The sequence below is a fragment of the Phascolarctos cinereus genome, unplaced genomic scaffold (assembly GCF_003287225.1).
Source record: "Phascolarctos cinereus isolate Bilbo 61053 unplaced genomic scaffold, phaCin_HiC Scaffold_9;HRSCAF=440, whole genome shotgun sequence".
NCBI lineage: Eukaryota > Metazoa > Chordata > Mammalia > Diprotodontia > Phascolarctidae > Phascolarctos > Phascolarctos cinereus.
The window spans coordinates 219,869,696-219,885,156 of record NW_027556402.1 but is presented as its reverse complement, the minus strand read 5'-3'; the positions used below and the strand labels follow the sequence as shown (position 1 = coordinate 219,885,156).

The 15,461-nt window shown below is 38.6% G+C and overlaps 1 protein-coding gene across 2 annotated transcripts in view; it reads right to left on the bottom strand.

Moving 5' to 3' along the window:
• Positions 1-15,461, bottom strand: part of NELL1 (neural EGFL like 1) — an 876,262-nt gene that overhangs the window by 661,596 nt on the left and 199,205 nt on the right. For both annotated transcript variants that reach the window (XM_021002019.1, XM_021002018.2), the window contains exons 8-10: positions 14,264-14,398; positions 12,421-12,523; positions 5,930-6,003 (exon numbers count right to left, since the gene is read on the bottom strand). In XM_021002019.1, coding sequence (XP_020857678.1) covers positions 5,930-6,003; positions 12,421-12,523; positions 14,264-14,398 — 312 coding nt within the window. The remainder of the gene's footprint in view (positions 1-5,929; positions 6,004-12,420; positions 12,524-14,263; positions 14,399-15,461) is intronic.

Sequence of the window (15,461 nt, the reverse complement as noted above, 5' to 3'; positions counted from 1 at the left end):
TCATGCCATCATCCAATTCATTCTGACTGCCTATCTGCATCTGCTCAGGACAACAGCAGTAACAAAGACTCAGAGGGGGCTCGATCCAGTGGGGCAGGCAAGGTTAAAAGAGAGAAATTTCACAGTAAGGTCGAGGAAAAGCGAATGTTTGTCTGTACTGGTTGAGACATGGGTTTCTCTTTGCTTCTTGCTAAGTATTGACCTCAAGGTCAAAACATACCATTCACCAGTAGATGTGAGACTTTTTACAAGTTTGCTGGGATGCAGCAGTTATTTGCCAGGATGTACAGCCGCTGAGAAAGAAAACAGTGCTAGGCATGACAGCTATGCCTTTACTGTTCATTCTTACTTCAAATTCTCCATGCTTTAAAAAACTACCGTAGCCAACATTATCTGCTCCACTCCTGCTGTCAGGGAGTAAAGTTTTTATTACGTTATTCCAACACAAAATACATATCTGCCCTTTAATTTGGCCTTCATTTGTGATCTCAGTTTGATAACTGATATATATATATGTATATGTATATACGTGTGTACATATGTATATGTAAGTATGTGCGTATACATGTATATATAGCTATGTGTGTATGTATATATGCATATATATGCATATATTTACATATATAGATGGTGCTATAAATCTTGCAAAATGCTTTACATGTATTATCTCTTTGTGAGCCTCACAGACACATGAGACACTGTGATACAGTGGAGAGAGGATTAGGCTTGGATTCAGGAAGGCCCAGCTAGGTTGGAGCCTTCCTACTCTTGCATACTAGTTTGTGATCATGGGAAATTCTCTCTTAACTGCTCAACACCCCAAGCAATTCTCTAAAATCATGTTGTAGATAGGTTGATGACCTGTATTAGGGGAGAAAATTTACATAATCAGAATTCCCTTACTCAATGAAATGACAGATCTGTCCTCTAACAAAAAAAAAATTGTCATCATCATCATAATTATCATGGTCATTTTGCAGATTAGGAAACTGAAATTCAAAGGGATTGATTTTTATGCATAGTTATATAGCTAGTTAGCATCATAGATAAGGCCAGGTCTTGTATTCCTTTCTCTCCCTGGACCTAACATTTCCATCCTTAATGAGGCTGTTTATTCAACTTTGTAGAAATGTTCCAACAAGATTATTCTCAACTATTAGTCCCAAGTGTTGCTGTTTCTAAATCTTCTCTGGGATCACAATCAAATTGCTATTGAAGAAGGTGAATCAGTGGCCCTTTTAAGCAGGTGTTCTTAACTTTTTTATTGCATCATAGACCCCTTTGGTAGTTTGGTGGAGACCACAGACCCATTCTCAGAATGATGTTTTTAAATGCATAAAAAAATTACAAAGCAAACCAAGTATATTCAAATAGAGTTATCTATCTGTCTATCTCTAGAAAGAAGTAACTCAATGAAGAGAGGGAAATAGAAGTACATAGAGATTGAAAGAGGGGGGAGATAGATAACTAGAAAGATAGAGAGATAGAGAAAGAAATTATATATATATATATATATATATATACATATACATATATACATATACATATACATATACATATACATATACATATACATATACATATATATGGAGAGAGAGAGATGGATGGAGAGATGACAAGAAAGAAAGAAAGAAAGAAAGAAAGAAAGAAAGAAAGAAAGAAAGAAAGAAAGAAAGAAAGAAAGAAAGAAAGAAAGAAAGAAAGAAAGAAAGAAAGAAGGAAAGAAAGAAAGAAAGACAGACAATAACTTCAAGGACCCCAGATTAGGAATCCAAACTTCAACATCTCATGAAAGGAAAGGCAATAATACTACAAAAGCAAACTAGGCTGGGTCCAAGCCATGCTTTATTCCTTGGTATACCCTGCTTTGTTGAGTCACAGAGTTTGGTCCCCATCTCTTGCCTTTCCCACCCCTATGACTGCTTCCCTGGAATGTGAATCTCTGGCTTCAGCTCTGGCTTTCCTTCCTAGACACACTCCTCTGATCTTCCTGGCATGTCGCCCCTTCTGTACTGCAGGCTTCCTGCCAAAGCATTCAGTTTCAGCTTTACCTTCATATTGTCAAGGGCCTTGAGATCATGCCACATGACGATGGAAAAAAACAGGGACGTTTCGCTTGGAGGAGGGTTGAGGGAAATATGACAGCTGTATTAAAATATATGAAAGGCTATAGGAAATAGATTGGTTTTGTTTTGCCCCAAGCCATTCCATTTGTGCTTCAGACCAATTGGTACAAGTTGCAAAGAGAAAAGCTTAGTCTTTATGGAAGGGAAACTAAGATTAACAGGTCAAGCTATCCCAAAGTGGAATGGACTGCCTGGGGAGATAATACATTCCCCTCCATCAAAGATTTTCAAGGGAAGGTTGGAAAACAACTGATAGACTGTGTCTATCAACCAGTAATAGACAGCTATCAATTGGGTATGTCATGGAAAGAATACTTGTTGAGGGATGAATATAATTAGGTAAGGAGTTTCTAACCTGAGGTCCATGAACTTTTTTTTAATATTCTAATAACTGTATTTCAATATAATTGGTTTCCTTTGAAAATTCTATGCATTTTGTTTTATGCATTTCAAAACATTATTCTGAGAAATGGTTTGTAGGTTTCATCAGATTGCCCAAGGGGTCCATGACACAAAAGAAGTTAAGAAATCCCTGCATTGGACAGTCTTTCTGTTCGATTTCAACAGAGATTCTGTTACTGGGTGCCCTTGGTCACATTCTGGTAATCAATATTTGATCAATCCTTGCTCAGGTCAACTCTGAACTAGCCCTTTAACCTTTTTGAAGCAGTTTTGAAGGAACACACAATCATATGAAGTTTTAAAGCATTTCTTTATCCTATCCCATTTGATCATCACAATATCTTTATGAGAGAGGTGTCACTATTTTCAGTTACTAATTTTATAGACAAGGAAAATTAGGTTAATTGACTTACTCAGGGCCACACAACTAATGAGGATTTGAGATGGGATAACAACAATGATATTGCCATCATTTTACAGATGAGGAAAGTGAGGCAAACAAAAGTCAAATAACTTGTCTAGGGTCACAGTTAGTGAGTTCTTGAGGCAGGATTTGAACCCCTGTTTTCCTGACACCAAGTCCAATGCTCTAACCACTACAATATGCTGCCAATCTTAGACTTGGTGTTACCTTCTCCAAATAACCCCTTTAGTGCGTAAGAGTCCAAGAAAGGAGGAGATGGTCTGCTGAGGTGCGTGCCAAGTGCATTTCTGGAAAGAATGAGTTGCATGGGTTACTTTCTTAGTGACCTAGAGGTTCTACTAAAACATATGGAGCCACTATACGGTCCAAGGTCAGAAACACCATCCTTATTCAACTTGAGCATGCCAGTTAAGTCAAGAAGTGAAGAATTCAGATACATTCTATAAACACCAAATGGTATTATGACCATGGGCTATTGAGGTATGGCCATGTGTCCTACCAGTTTCTATATGTCTAAAACCACCTGCCTATCAGTGGGTACAAAAAATAGACTCGAGGATTACTTTTTCTAGGCCCCAGAAATTTCCACCCCAAGTTCTGCTAAGGGAATCTTTTACAAAACAACATGCAAAATCCAGAAAGGATTAGGTTTTGTTGTTGTGTTGTTATTTCTCAAAAGAAGCTTGATTTGACCGTCTGCTGATGAAATGAGCCTGGGAGCTCTAATTGACCTTTAACACATTTAATGAATGAAATCATAATTAACAAAAATGTTCTAAATAATGAAAATGCATTCGTGTGAATGTGCAAAGCCTGCAACAGGAATTCAATCAGTGCCACCCCACAAAGGAGGACCACCTAAATTATAAACTCCATCACCTCTTCTCACTTGTTTTTCAGAAACATTTCAAGCACAAAAGAAGGTGATGCTTCACATATTTTAATACTCTTGATTGCGATTTGTTTCCCCATGGCCTTCAGGTCTCTGTGTTGGTAGAGAAATGAAACTCTTCCATTATCCCCTACTTAGAGAGAGGACCTATATGAAATTGGTTAAATATAAACACTCTTTATTATCATATTTCAACCTCAATTTCTAACAACTTATACAACTCAGATTTTCCATTCTCAAATTGCTTTACTTACAGAAATGTCAAAGGAGAACAATAATTGCTTAAAATTGAGTATGATGTCTATGAGGAATGATTTGTTTTGATTTTTCAAACTGTCTCAGACATCCTCCATGGAAGGTTGTTTGTTTGGTTTTTTTTAAACACAGATTTGTTTCTATCCTAATTGGTGTTATTATTCCTCTAAACTTTCCTGGAACCATGAAAATAGAACTCACAGCTTTGTTTAATAGATTTGAGGATCTTTGACTCCAGCTACGTTGAACTACCTCTCTCCCATCTGGTAATGTCCATTAAACTTTTATCTCATGGCTCCGTTATAACCCTCTACCAAATCTAGTCTATATAATCAGATTGAATAGGCCACAGGATAGCTGATCCGGTATTTTGAAATGACATCATTCAATGATCGATCCACCCCACAATACCAAGGTAGTTTCTTTGTCATTGACACATAATCCCCAAAGAAATGGGGATCACTATAAATAAGAGTATCGGTTTGTTTCCATACACAGAGAAGATATTGTGTAAAAATTTGCTTAATCATTCCCTCAATTTCAGGTTTACCTATGGGTTTTGTTCAAAATGCTAAGGCAGTTTGCCACACCCAAACTGTTGTTATAATTACACATTACAGGGCTAGCCAACCTTCCACAAAATTGTGAAGTCAGGAACACACTTCCTAGACATCCGCCTGCCATAATGTCTCCACTCAGGCCATTATCTCCTCCCTAGACTCTGCCCATAGAACCACCCAGGACTTTGGTAGGCCAGCTTTGACATTACTTTGCCTGGGTCCAGGCCTTCACTGAATCTCATAGTCACATGAAGAGCACTTAGAGGTCATTTACTTCAATCCTTTCACCTTACAAATGAAGAAATTAAGGTGTAGAAAGGTTAAGACACTTGCCTTGACCCTTTCCATTTCACTAGGGATGAGCTTTTTGAATCATCTACTTGGGAACCAGGACAACCACCACTTCCTCCATTCTTCTTCCTATCCTCCTACATCCATTTCCCTGGCCACTATCTAGCACCGACTTCATTATGTTTCAAAACTAAGAAAGCAATATGTTTCTCCCATACTTGGGACTCCATCCTCCTGCAAATAATCATTCCCAAATTTCTCAAGCTCAATCTTGTTCTACCCTTAGACATAGAACCTTAGAGATAATGGAATCCAACTCTCTCATTTTACAGATGGGAAAACTGAGGCCCACCAGGGTGTAATGACTTCCCCAAGGATGCATAGGTAGTAACTGGTTTTTGGTTGGGGTTTTTTTTTTGTTTTTTTAGGCAATCGTGGTTAAGTGACTTGCCCAGGGTCACACAGCTAGTAAGTGTCAAGTGCTTGGTCTGAGGCCGGATTTGAACTCAGGTCCTCCTGACTTCAGGGCCGGTGCTCTATCCACTGCCCCCGTAGTAACTGTTAAAGGGAGGAATGGAACCCAGATTCTCTAATTCTAGAACCAGTGTTCTTTCCATCTGCCACCATGGGTTTACATTCTATTTGCTTATATTTATTTTAGGGTCATATGTCTCTCCTGGGCATATAAGAATGTATCATTTCCCATTGCTATAAGCACCATGATGGCAGGAATCATGTCATATTGGTTGTTGTATGTGCCCAAACAACCTCTGAAGTCCCATCCATATCTAATCTTCAATCCTATAAATAGCCCTCTTCATATTTACCTGCAATACTATGACATTATATATATATATATATATATATATATATATATACTTACATATATATGTATATGAATATTGCTAATGCATCAGTGGTACCTATCCATTTAAGAAACTGGTCATGACCGCATAGAAAAGTTAAGATTCCAACTTACTCGACATTCTCGACAGCTCTTGGTCAAAATCCGGTGGCCCTCTGCAAGAACCTTTCCTCCATAGATACATTTTGCTGTAACAAGATAGACAAATGAGTCAGGGCGCCAAGGTCTTCATAAAGTAAGATAGATTCTTTCACTCACTATTAAACACAGGAAGAGAGTGACAGTTTGGGAAAGCAGCTCATTATGACTCCTATTGTTATTAAAATGTTAATTTTGGTTGTGGCTTCTGTGAATCCTTCACATATATTTTTTAAATCTAGATTTTTTTTATTGTTCCAATTCACAAACGAAACTAGAGAATGAACCAAGCTGATTTAAAACATGAAGCCCAACCTGTTACCAAAATAGAGAAATTGTCTACTTTGGTACACAGGCTATGTATCCTCATGAACTCCCCTATCAACGCTGGCCTCCTTCATGGCTCAGCTCATGTGCTACCAACCTATGGGAGATTTGACCCTCCTCCTCTTGTCCTCACTCCCACCTCAAATTGGCATGCATATCTTTGTAGACTGATATGTTGTATTCACCTGGTTTATAAACTCCTTGAAGTAATTTTCATTTTGGGGTCCCAGTGTCTAACACAGTGCATTATGCATAGTAGATGCTTAACAAACACCAGTTGGCTTAAAGTGGATTAGACTAGGCTAGAAAGGTATCTAAATCAAAGGATATCCTTTGAGGTAGCTAGCACTGCAGTGGGTAGCTCACTGGGCCTGGAGTTGGGAAGACCTGAGTTCAAATGTGATTTCAGACATCTAATAGCTGTGTGACCCCAGCGAAGACACTTTACCCGCTTGCCTCAGTTTCCTCACCTGAAAAATGGGAATAATAACAGCATCTATCTTTCAGAGCTTTTGTGAGGATCAAATAAGATAATATTTTTAAAGGGATTAGCACATGCCTGGTTTATAATAGTCAGTACACAAATGTTGATTCACTTCCCTTCCTCCTTCAGCCCTTGTGCTGTCCTTTAAAACAATGTAGCATAGTGGAACAAGGGCTGAATTTGAAACCAAAAGACATAGGCTTGATTCACAGATTGGTTACTTACAGCCTATGTGACCTGAGACCTAGGTAGCACAGTGTATGGAATGCTGGACTCCAAGTATAGATGAATTAATTAATTGTTCAATCGCATGTTCAAATCTTTCCTCAGACCTTTCATTAGCTGTGTAACTCTGGGCAAGTTATTGAACCTCTCAGCTTCCATTTTCTCATAAATAAAATAGAGATAATAATACCATCACCCTCACAGGGTTATTGGGAGAATAAATCAGATATTATATATTAAATGTTTTGCAAACCTTCGAAGTATTATTTAAATGGTAGCTATTGTTATTTTAATTTTTATTTATTTTTATCATTCATTCTTTTGAAATTTGGAGATCCAAATTCTCTTTCTCCCTTTCACCTCTACCCCACCCATTGAGAGGCAAGCAATATGATACCCATTATACATGTGAAGTTATGTGAAATATATTTACATGTTAGCTATATTGCAAAAAAGCAAGAAAAATAAAATAAAAAGAAATCTGCTTCACTCTAAACACAGAACCTATCAGTTCTCTCTCCAAAAGTGGATAGGATTTTTCATCATGAGTCCTTCAGAATTGTTGTGGACCACTGTTTTCATCAGAGTAGCTAAGTCTTTCACTATTCATCATCATTACAATATTGTTATTACTGTATGTAATGTTCTGCTTCTGTTCCTATTCATTTCATTTTACATCAGTTTATATGTCTTCCTAGATTTTTCCTAAACCATCTCCTTCATCATTTCTTATAACACAATAGTACTCCATCACCATCATATACCACAACTTGTTCATCCATTTCCGAATTGATGGGCATTTCCTCAATTTCTGATTCCTTACCACCACTAAAAGAGCTGCTGTAAATATTTGTGTACATATAGGACCTTTTCCTTTTTCTTGATCTCTTTGGGATACAAACCTAGTAGTGGCATTGGCTAGTTACTACCACTAATAATAATAATCCATAAATTGAGGGGGTTAGATCACTTCAAAGTTACTTCCAGTTCTAAATCTATAAATCTATTCACCAACAGATGTGTTTTGGGAAACATGGCACTGTCCATATTTTAAAGTAAAAAGAAACAATTATCTAAGTGCAACTTTATCCTCAAGTTCAGAAAAGTCAACCAATGTAGAACAATGAACTCAAAGACTCACCTTGGGAAAAGATATCTTAAAAGGCTAAGAGATTGGGAAATATTTGAACCTTAAACGTAGATTCAATGAAAAAACTGGGTAGAGCTCCTATTACTAAACTCAAATTTCCCTGAAGTGTAATCCTTTATTCATTTGGCTGACCCATTTTTAAAGTAGTCCCAAAAATACCCAAGAAGTATGATGCTCCCCCCCTCCCTCAAAAAATTACCCCACCAAATTTTCTGTCTGCATCAACAGCAGAAAATGACCCTATGGATTTGTCTGTATCTTCTGACCAGAAAGGATGCTTGCAGCTACTCTACTGTCCTCTAAGGAAAAAATAGAAAGCACAGAAAGCAAAGGGCAGTGTCTACTTCTGGTGTGTGCTGAAAGCCTTCAGGCTGTGTCTATATACAATGTGAAATGGGACATGGATGCCATCACCCAGATGCTAGACTTCTCTCTCTCTCTCTCTCTCTCTCTCTCTCTCCCTCCCTCCCTCCCTCCCCCTCTCTCTCTCTCCCTCTCTCTCTCTCCTCTCTCTCTCTCTCTCTCTCTCTCTCTCTCTCTCTCTCTCTCCCTCCCTCCCTCCTCCCCCTCCCTCCCTCCCTCCCTCCCCTCCCTCCCTCCCTCTCTCTCTCTCTCTCTCTCTCTCTCTCTCTCTCTCTCTCTCTCTCTCTCTCTCTCTCTCTCTCTTATCTTTGTACCTGAATTATCTGGATAGCACAAACAGACATGACATCTTTGCCAAAATGATGAAGTTTTCCATTTCATCCTTCATCTACAGACCCTACCTTCAAAGCCCTGAGATTTCTGTGTAAAAACCTCCAATGCTCCCAACTGCAGCTGGTGCTGACTCATCCAGGTGGCTCATCCTGCTAAGTGCATTGCTGTCAAATTTGCCAGATGCTTCTTTGCCCGGGCTGGGGACCAAAGAATAGTATCTGCCTGTTCTCCATCACCACATGCTGACTTGGATGTGTAATGTCTCAAGACATGTGTCTAGTTTGTTTCCTCTCTTTCTCTTTGAAATTGATCATTTCTGGGACACATTTCAAATGAAAAGGACCCTATCCTTAGATTTATTCAAATTATATATGTACACAGGCACAGAGATGCATACACTGAAATCATCCAAACTGCTTCAGAATCAAGTGTCCCTTGGACAGCCCTACCTCATTCTTCATAGAATAGGGTTGTTTAAGGACGGGCTTTATTTAAGGCATGCCTAACTCCTCTAAGACTGCAGTTGGCTGAGTTTATAAGTAAGCACCAATCTACAAAGTCACCCTGAGTTATTTTTTTCAGGATCATCAATGTGCCTCCAATGTCTCAGTCCCCAATCTTTTCCATGATATAATTACTGCTGCCAAATATTGGTCTTATCTATCCCAATTCTTGGTCTACCTCCAAAAATCTCATTTGTCCTGTCTGAGGAATTAATACGTAAGGCAAATCAGGTGCCTTTAGTTGAGTTTTGGGAAAACGAAGGTTCAAACTTAAACAGATCCTTGAAACTTTCAGCACTGTATCAATGATGTTTGAACCAGAAAATGTCATATTTCCATGAAGTACAGACCAAAGCGACTGGACTGAGTTTCATTTGGTTTTGTTTTGCAATAACCTAAAAGAGAAATTTGCAGACATATCTTTTTAAATCTGAAGACCTGACCCTGATATTTGGGTCTAGAGTCCATAGTCCTAATGTTTGTTTCAAGGAAAAAGTAAAACACATTAGACTCCAAGACACTCTTCTATAGAAAGCTTTCTGAACTTCACACCTGCCCCCACCATCCTTCAATGCTCAGTCTTGAATGTCAAAATCAACATCTTGTATTATCTGAAAAAAGAAATGGTAGCTGAGAAGGGCTCAGCATTCCATCTCCCCAAGTCTCTATATCTGACCCCGTCTCTTCTCTTTCTACACTTTCTCCAAGAGCAACTTTATCCCCTCCCCCAAGCCTTACAATTTTCTTTATGGAGATAACTAGCAAATTGCAGGTTTGTTGTGAAGAAAGCACTTTGTAAAACTTAAAGCCATTAAATAAATAAACTACTATCCAGAGAAGAAAGCACTGGGGAGAAGGGGCCTGAGATCATGCTACCACCACCTGCTCCCATAAACCCAAGAGCCAAAGAGAGAGCGCCGTGCCTCCCAGAACACTGGCCTTTCTTCTAGTCTATGCCTGTAGCCATTGTCCAGGGAAATGACCCATGTAGCATGACACCTGGCAGCTGCCTCTGCAGCCACGGCTTCTGAAGACTCAGCAAAGAAAGTTTTCAGCACCAGAGCCCTTGACACTGTCAAATGGCTCAGAAGCAGTGACTGACATGGTTTTATTAATGCAAATGCCACTAAAGAAGACGTATTATCATCTGCTCTGCCTTTGTGCCCTCAAGACCATGGGGCCTTTCGATCTCAAATGCAGCTGAAATGTCTTCTATGCCTCATCTCCGGATCTTATCTCCTCTTCTAATAAGATAGAGGGCAAGCTCTTTAAGGGAACAGAGCAGCACCTATTTGTGCTCCCAGTGCTTAGCATAGCACTTTGGAGATAACAAGTGCTTAATAAATGCTTTTTTTCATTCATTCATTCATTCTTTCCTATAAATGCCAGCTCAATCTCCAGCCTTATTTGTACTCCCTTATTTTCAACTACCTAAATTGGTTCTACATTTGAATGTCCTGCTAGCACCTTGAACTGAACATTCTAAAACAGAGCTAAACAAGTTCTCTCCTCAGGGAGAGATAATAACTGCCTTAGAGTATTTGCAAAGCTGTCACATGGAAGAGGGATTAGATTTCAGGCTGGTGCTAGAAGGCAAAATCACTGCAATGGGTAAAAATTGCAAAGAAGTAAATTTAAACTTGCTGTAAAAATCTTTCCCTAATAGAGCTGTCCAGAAGTAGCACAGGCTGTCTGGGTAGGTGGTGGGTCCTTTCTCAGGGGAATTCTTCAAGAAGACATGGCATGGCCGGTTGTTAACTCTAACTCTCCATAATTTTGAGATGGTAGCGTAGCCTAGTAGATAAAAAGTTGGCCCCAGAGTCAGGAATATCTGGGTTCAAGGCCTACCTCTGACATATATTGGCTTAGAGAGGATGACAGGGTCAGATTTGTACTTTAAGAAGAACAATTTGACAGCTAAGCAGAGGATGGACTAGGGGGTGGAGGTGAGACCTGAGACAGACAGACCCACCCATAAGCTATTGCAAGAGTCCAGATAAGGGTGGTCTGCACCCAGATGGAGGCAGTATCAGAGGAGAGAAGGGATATATAAAGAGGTATTATGAAAATAGACTCTAATGTCTATCTTCCCAGCATGAGAATAATAATAACTTGGCATTTTACACAAATATTATTTTACTTGGTCCTCACAATAATCCTGTGAGGTAAGATATTCCAGGTATAATTATTGCCATTTTATGGGTACTATAAGTACTCGACTTACTTATGAGTAAGTATGTATATACATATGTACACAAGTAAGTATGAGGTTCTGATGTGTTAAATGACTTGCCTGTGGTCATTTAACTGGTAAGTGTCTGAGTTGGGATTTGAACACAAGTCTCTCATAATTGCAGATATAATACTATTTCTACTACACCATTCTATTAAACACAAATTCAACATCTGGTGATGGGTTTTCTGCAGCTGTGGTTTCCACAGTTAATCACATTTATTAAATACCTATATTGTGCTACGTACTGGAGACATCAAGAGAAAAATGAGTGTTTCTGCCCTGGAGGAGCTGACATTCTATAGAGAGAGACAACATGTTCACATGTAAATAAAAACAAAATACAGAAAAAGTCAAAACAAAATAATTTTGAGGTGAGGGAGGCACAGGTATCTGGAAGAATCAGAAAAGGTCACATGTAGGAGTTGGCAGCTGACATAAGTTTGAAGGAAACCAAGTGGTCCAAAGAGGTGAAAGTGACGAGAGTGTATACTCTGTGCCTGCAAAAGGAAGGATTCAGGAGATGGAATGTAATATGAAAGGAACAGAAAGAAAGAGAGATTGGCTATGCTACACAGTCCTTCCAGCATAGACAAAAAAGTCAATAGCTTGGTTCACTTGCTACGCTTAGGTATACCTAGGTATGCCATGCTGCCCAAATTCTAAAAATGACACCAGAGAACTGCAACACTTTTTTCCCCTACTAGTGAATTAATTTACATCATTATCATATTTTTTATTTAAACTGTTTTTGGTCCATTTTACTTGTGTTTATTCATCAGGGAAAGGAGCACTAACTGTCCATTAATGGAAACATGCATATAAATCTTCATCCCAGCCTGTACTTACGGCGGCAAGCTTTACAGCACTGGCCTCCGATGTGGACAGGGAGTGAGTCCGGAGAACAGTTGAGAGGGGGACAGGACATCCTTCGGCATTCTACCGCTCCACTCTGAGGAAGAACAGAGAAAGAAGACTCAAAGCAGGGAAGACTAGTATGAATGGAGCAGAACCAGGAGAATGACTCACATGACGACCATAATAATACAGGGTATTCCCAAAGTCTTAGTGCGGTTTTATGTTATCAAAGTGTTAAATTGCCCTATGACTTTCGGCATATCTTGTATAAAGGAAAACAACACTGAAAGGCAATAGAATTCTGACGTGACCACATCAGAGTACTGATTTTAAAGCATTTCTCTCACCTTTCAGCAGAGAGGTGGCAGATTTTAGGTGCAGAATCAGATATACATTTTCAAAGTTATGAATTCACTGATTTATAGCTAGGTTCCGATTATTGGGAGTAATGAATCTGAAGAAGTAGTCGCATGTTTCTGAATTCACATGGTTCAAAGTTATAATTATGAAAAATATGGCAACTCATTCTGGCCCAATGGAAAATATCGCAGTGCCAATTTGAATAATGTACACCTTTCACAGGATAACTTGAATTAATTGAGACTTAATTAAACTTTCTTAAATGAATATCTTGGTTCTAAGGATGGTTTCTATTGGGCAGAAGGTGAGTGAGGAGTTATCCAGACTGAGACAGATGTAAAACAAAAATTCATAAAAGAAGGCAACAGAAAAGGAATGGGAATAGAAATGGGGAATGGAAAAGGGGCCTTAGGGGTTTCCTTTTAAAGACCCAAATCCTCATTCCAGAAACTTCAGAGAAATAAAAGCAGTGTCAGAAGTTTTAGATTTATTCCTGGATCAAAAAGAGAGCCTTTTTCTGTCACCTGAATGAACTCAAGCCACCTCTGTTGCTTTCCTGATATACATCATTGACTTTATCCCACATGCCCACTCACAACAAATAAATTAGATAGAAAACAAAAGCCCATTTTACAAGAATATAAACAGAAGCCTTTGCAGACCCTGTCAATCATTGTCAAGGCACTAACAATCAGTTTTGTATTTTCCTGGACAGACAATGACATTCTATAGATATTTATCAAATAATTTCAGTGGGACAAGATTTACAAACTAAAACTCCTTCCAGTTTTTAAATCCTGACTACAGAGGACATGGTTGTCAACTTTGTAGGAAGAAGACACATTTTGGAAAGCAAATTAAAGTCATATTTAGCACCTAATGTGGGAAAATAGCTATTAATTATAATAATATTGCCATAGCACTTTAAAGTTTGCAAAATGTTTTCCCTTTATTCTTATTGGATCTACACAACCAACCTGGGAGATCAGAGGCATTATTGTTCTCATTTTATGGATGAGAAAAGTGTGGCTCAGAAAGGTTAAATGTTTTGTCCTGGGTCACACAACCAGTATGTGTCTATAACACATTTGAACCCAGCTCTTTCTGGCTCCATGTCCAATGTTCTTTTTCCATCACATTTGACTTCATGATGAATGAAACCAACCTCTCAGTCTGAGCCCAAAAGATACATTTCCCTACCTCCCACCCTGAAACAATAAGCTTCTCAAGGATATGATTAGGACAAGTGAGAGACTGCTGTCAAGGGAAAGTCGATTTTATGTTCTGAAGATTCACGTTTTTTTTAAATGGCAAATTTCCAACATTTCTTAACAATCATTCAAAATTGCCAGTGGGTGCATACAAAAAAAAAAAGATGATAATAATTCTTGGAGTTAACATATGTCTCCAAGAGCCAAGATTATACCATAATTAGTTATCTGGTCCTTAAATGTGCTCTTTCAAAGATCCTTACTTTACATGTGCAATTCCTGCAATGATCATCGTCTACCCAGGAATCTTGGTCCCGATAGATCAGTCCATTTACTTGACAGGTCTTCTCACAATGGCAGTTTTCCAACTGACTGAGCCTCGTTTCTGCATAATTCAGCTGTAAACCAAAGTTGCTAGTTGTAATTTCCATGATTCACTTGCAGGGTTTTTCACATAGCCAATACAAAAATGAGGAGGGGGAGGGAGGGAGAGAAAGAGGGAGAAGAAAACTCGAACCACTCACAGGATCTAATTTTTGTTACACAAGGTGAAATCAGTCTAAATTGAAGACATATTGCCTTCCGTGGTCTAATGAGCGTCAAATGAGACATTAAACTGTATCTGAGGGACCTCACGGGTGTTCATAAATTTGTGTACTTTTAGCTCAAACCACACATTGAAGCACTCATAATGAGTGTATTCTTGAGTACTCATTAAAATGTTTACAGGCAATATAATCATGAACACTGATGTACTTCTATTCATCTTCTGTCTGCTACCTTTACCTCCCCACTCCAATAAGATAATAGTTATAAAAAAGCTCTTAGCACCATGCCTGGCACACAGTAGGTGCTTTTAAAATGCTTATTCACTTCCTTTCTTCTCTCCACTATCATCTTTCCCATACTAATCAAGTGGCCATGGTTTTTAAAAAATAAAATCAGTGTTTGCTCCAGTAGATCGGAATCTGGGGAGAAATCAGTGGGAAAAGGATGAAAAACCTGAAGTTTTCCTCTCCTATACCTATAAGCCAAGTTTAAGAATTTCCAAACTCATGTTCCCAGGAATATGCTATATTGTCCAAAAGGAGGAAAGAAGAGGAATCAAACGCTAATAGACAAGAGGAAATTTCTTTAAACAATTCACCAGGGGGTCATTTCTGTGTCCTGCTTCAATACAGCCATTTTATCAAGATAAAAATTCATCCTTTGGGGTGGTAGGAGCATGACTAGCCTTTTATCATTACTGTCTTACTTCCTTTAGTTCCAAAATTGAGTCTGCTATGGTTTGAAAGAAACTTTTTTTTTACTAAAAAGCCATGAAATCATTTCTTTTGGCCTTCTTAATCCTCCTGTATTCCTTTATTTTCCTAATCAGCTTCACTCAGAGTACCCTAGGAAAGCACTCTGATCTTTGATCAAGTTAAAATATCAGGTTAAAATCAAGTGTCCACCCATCAG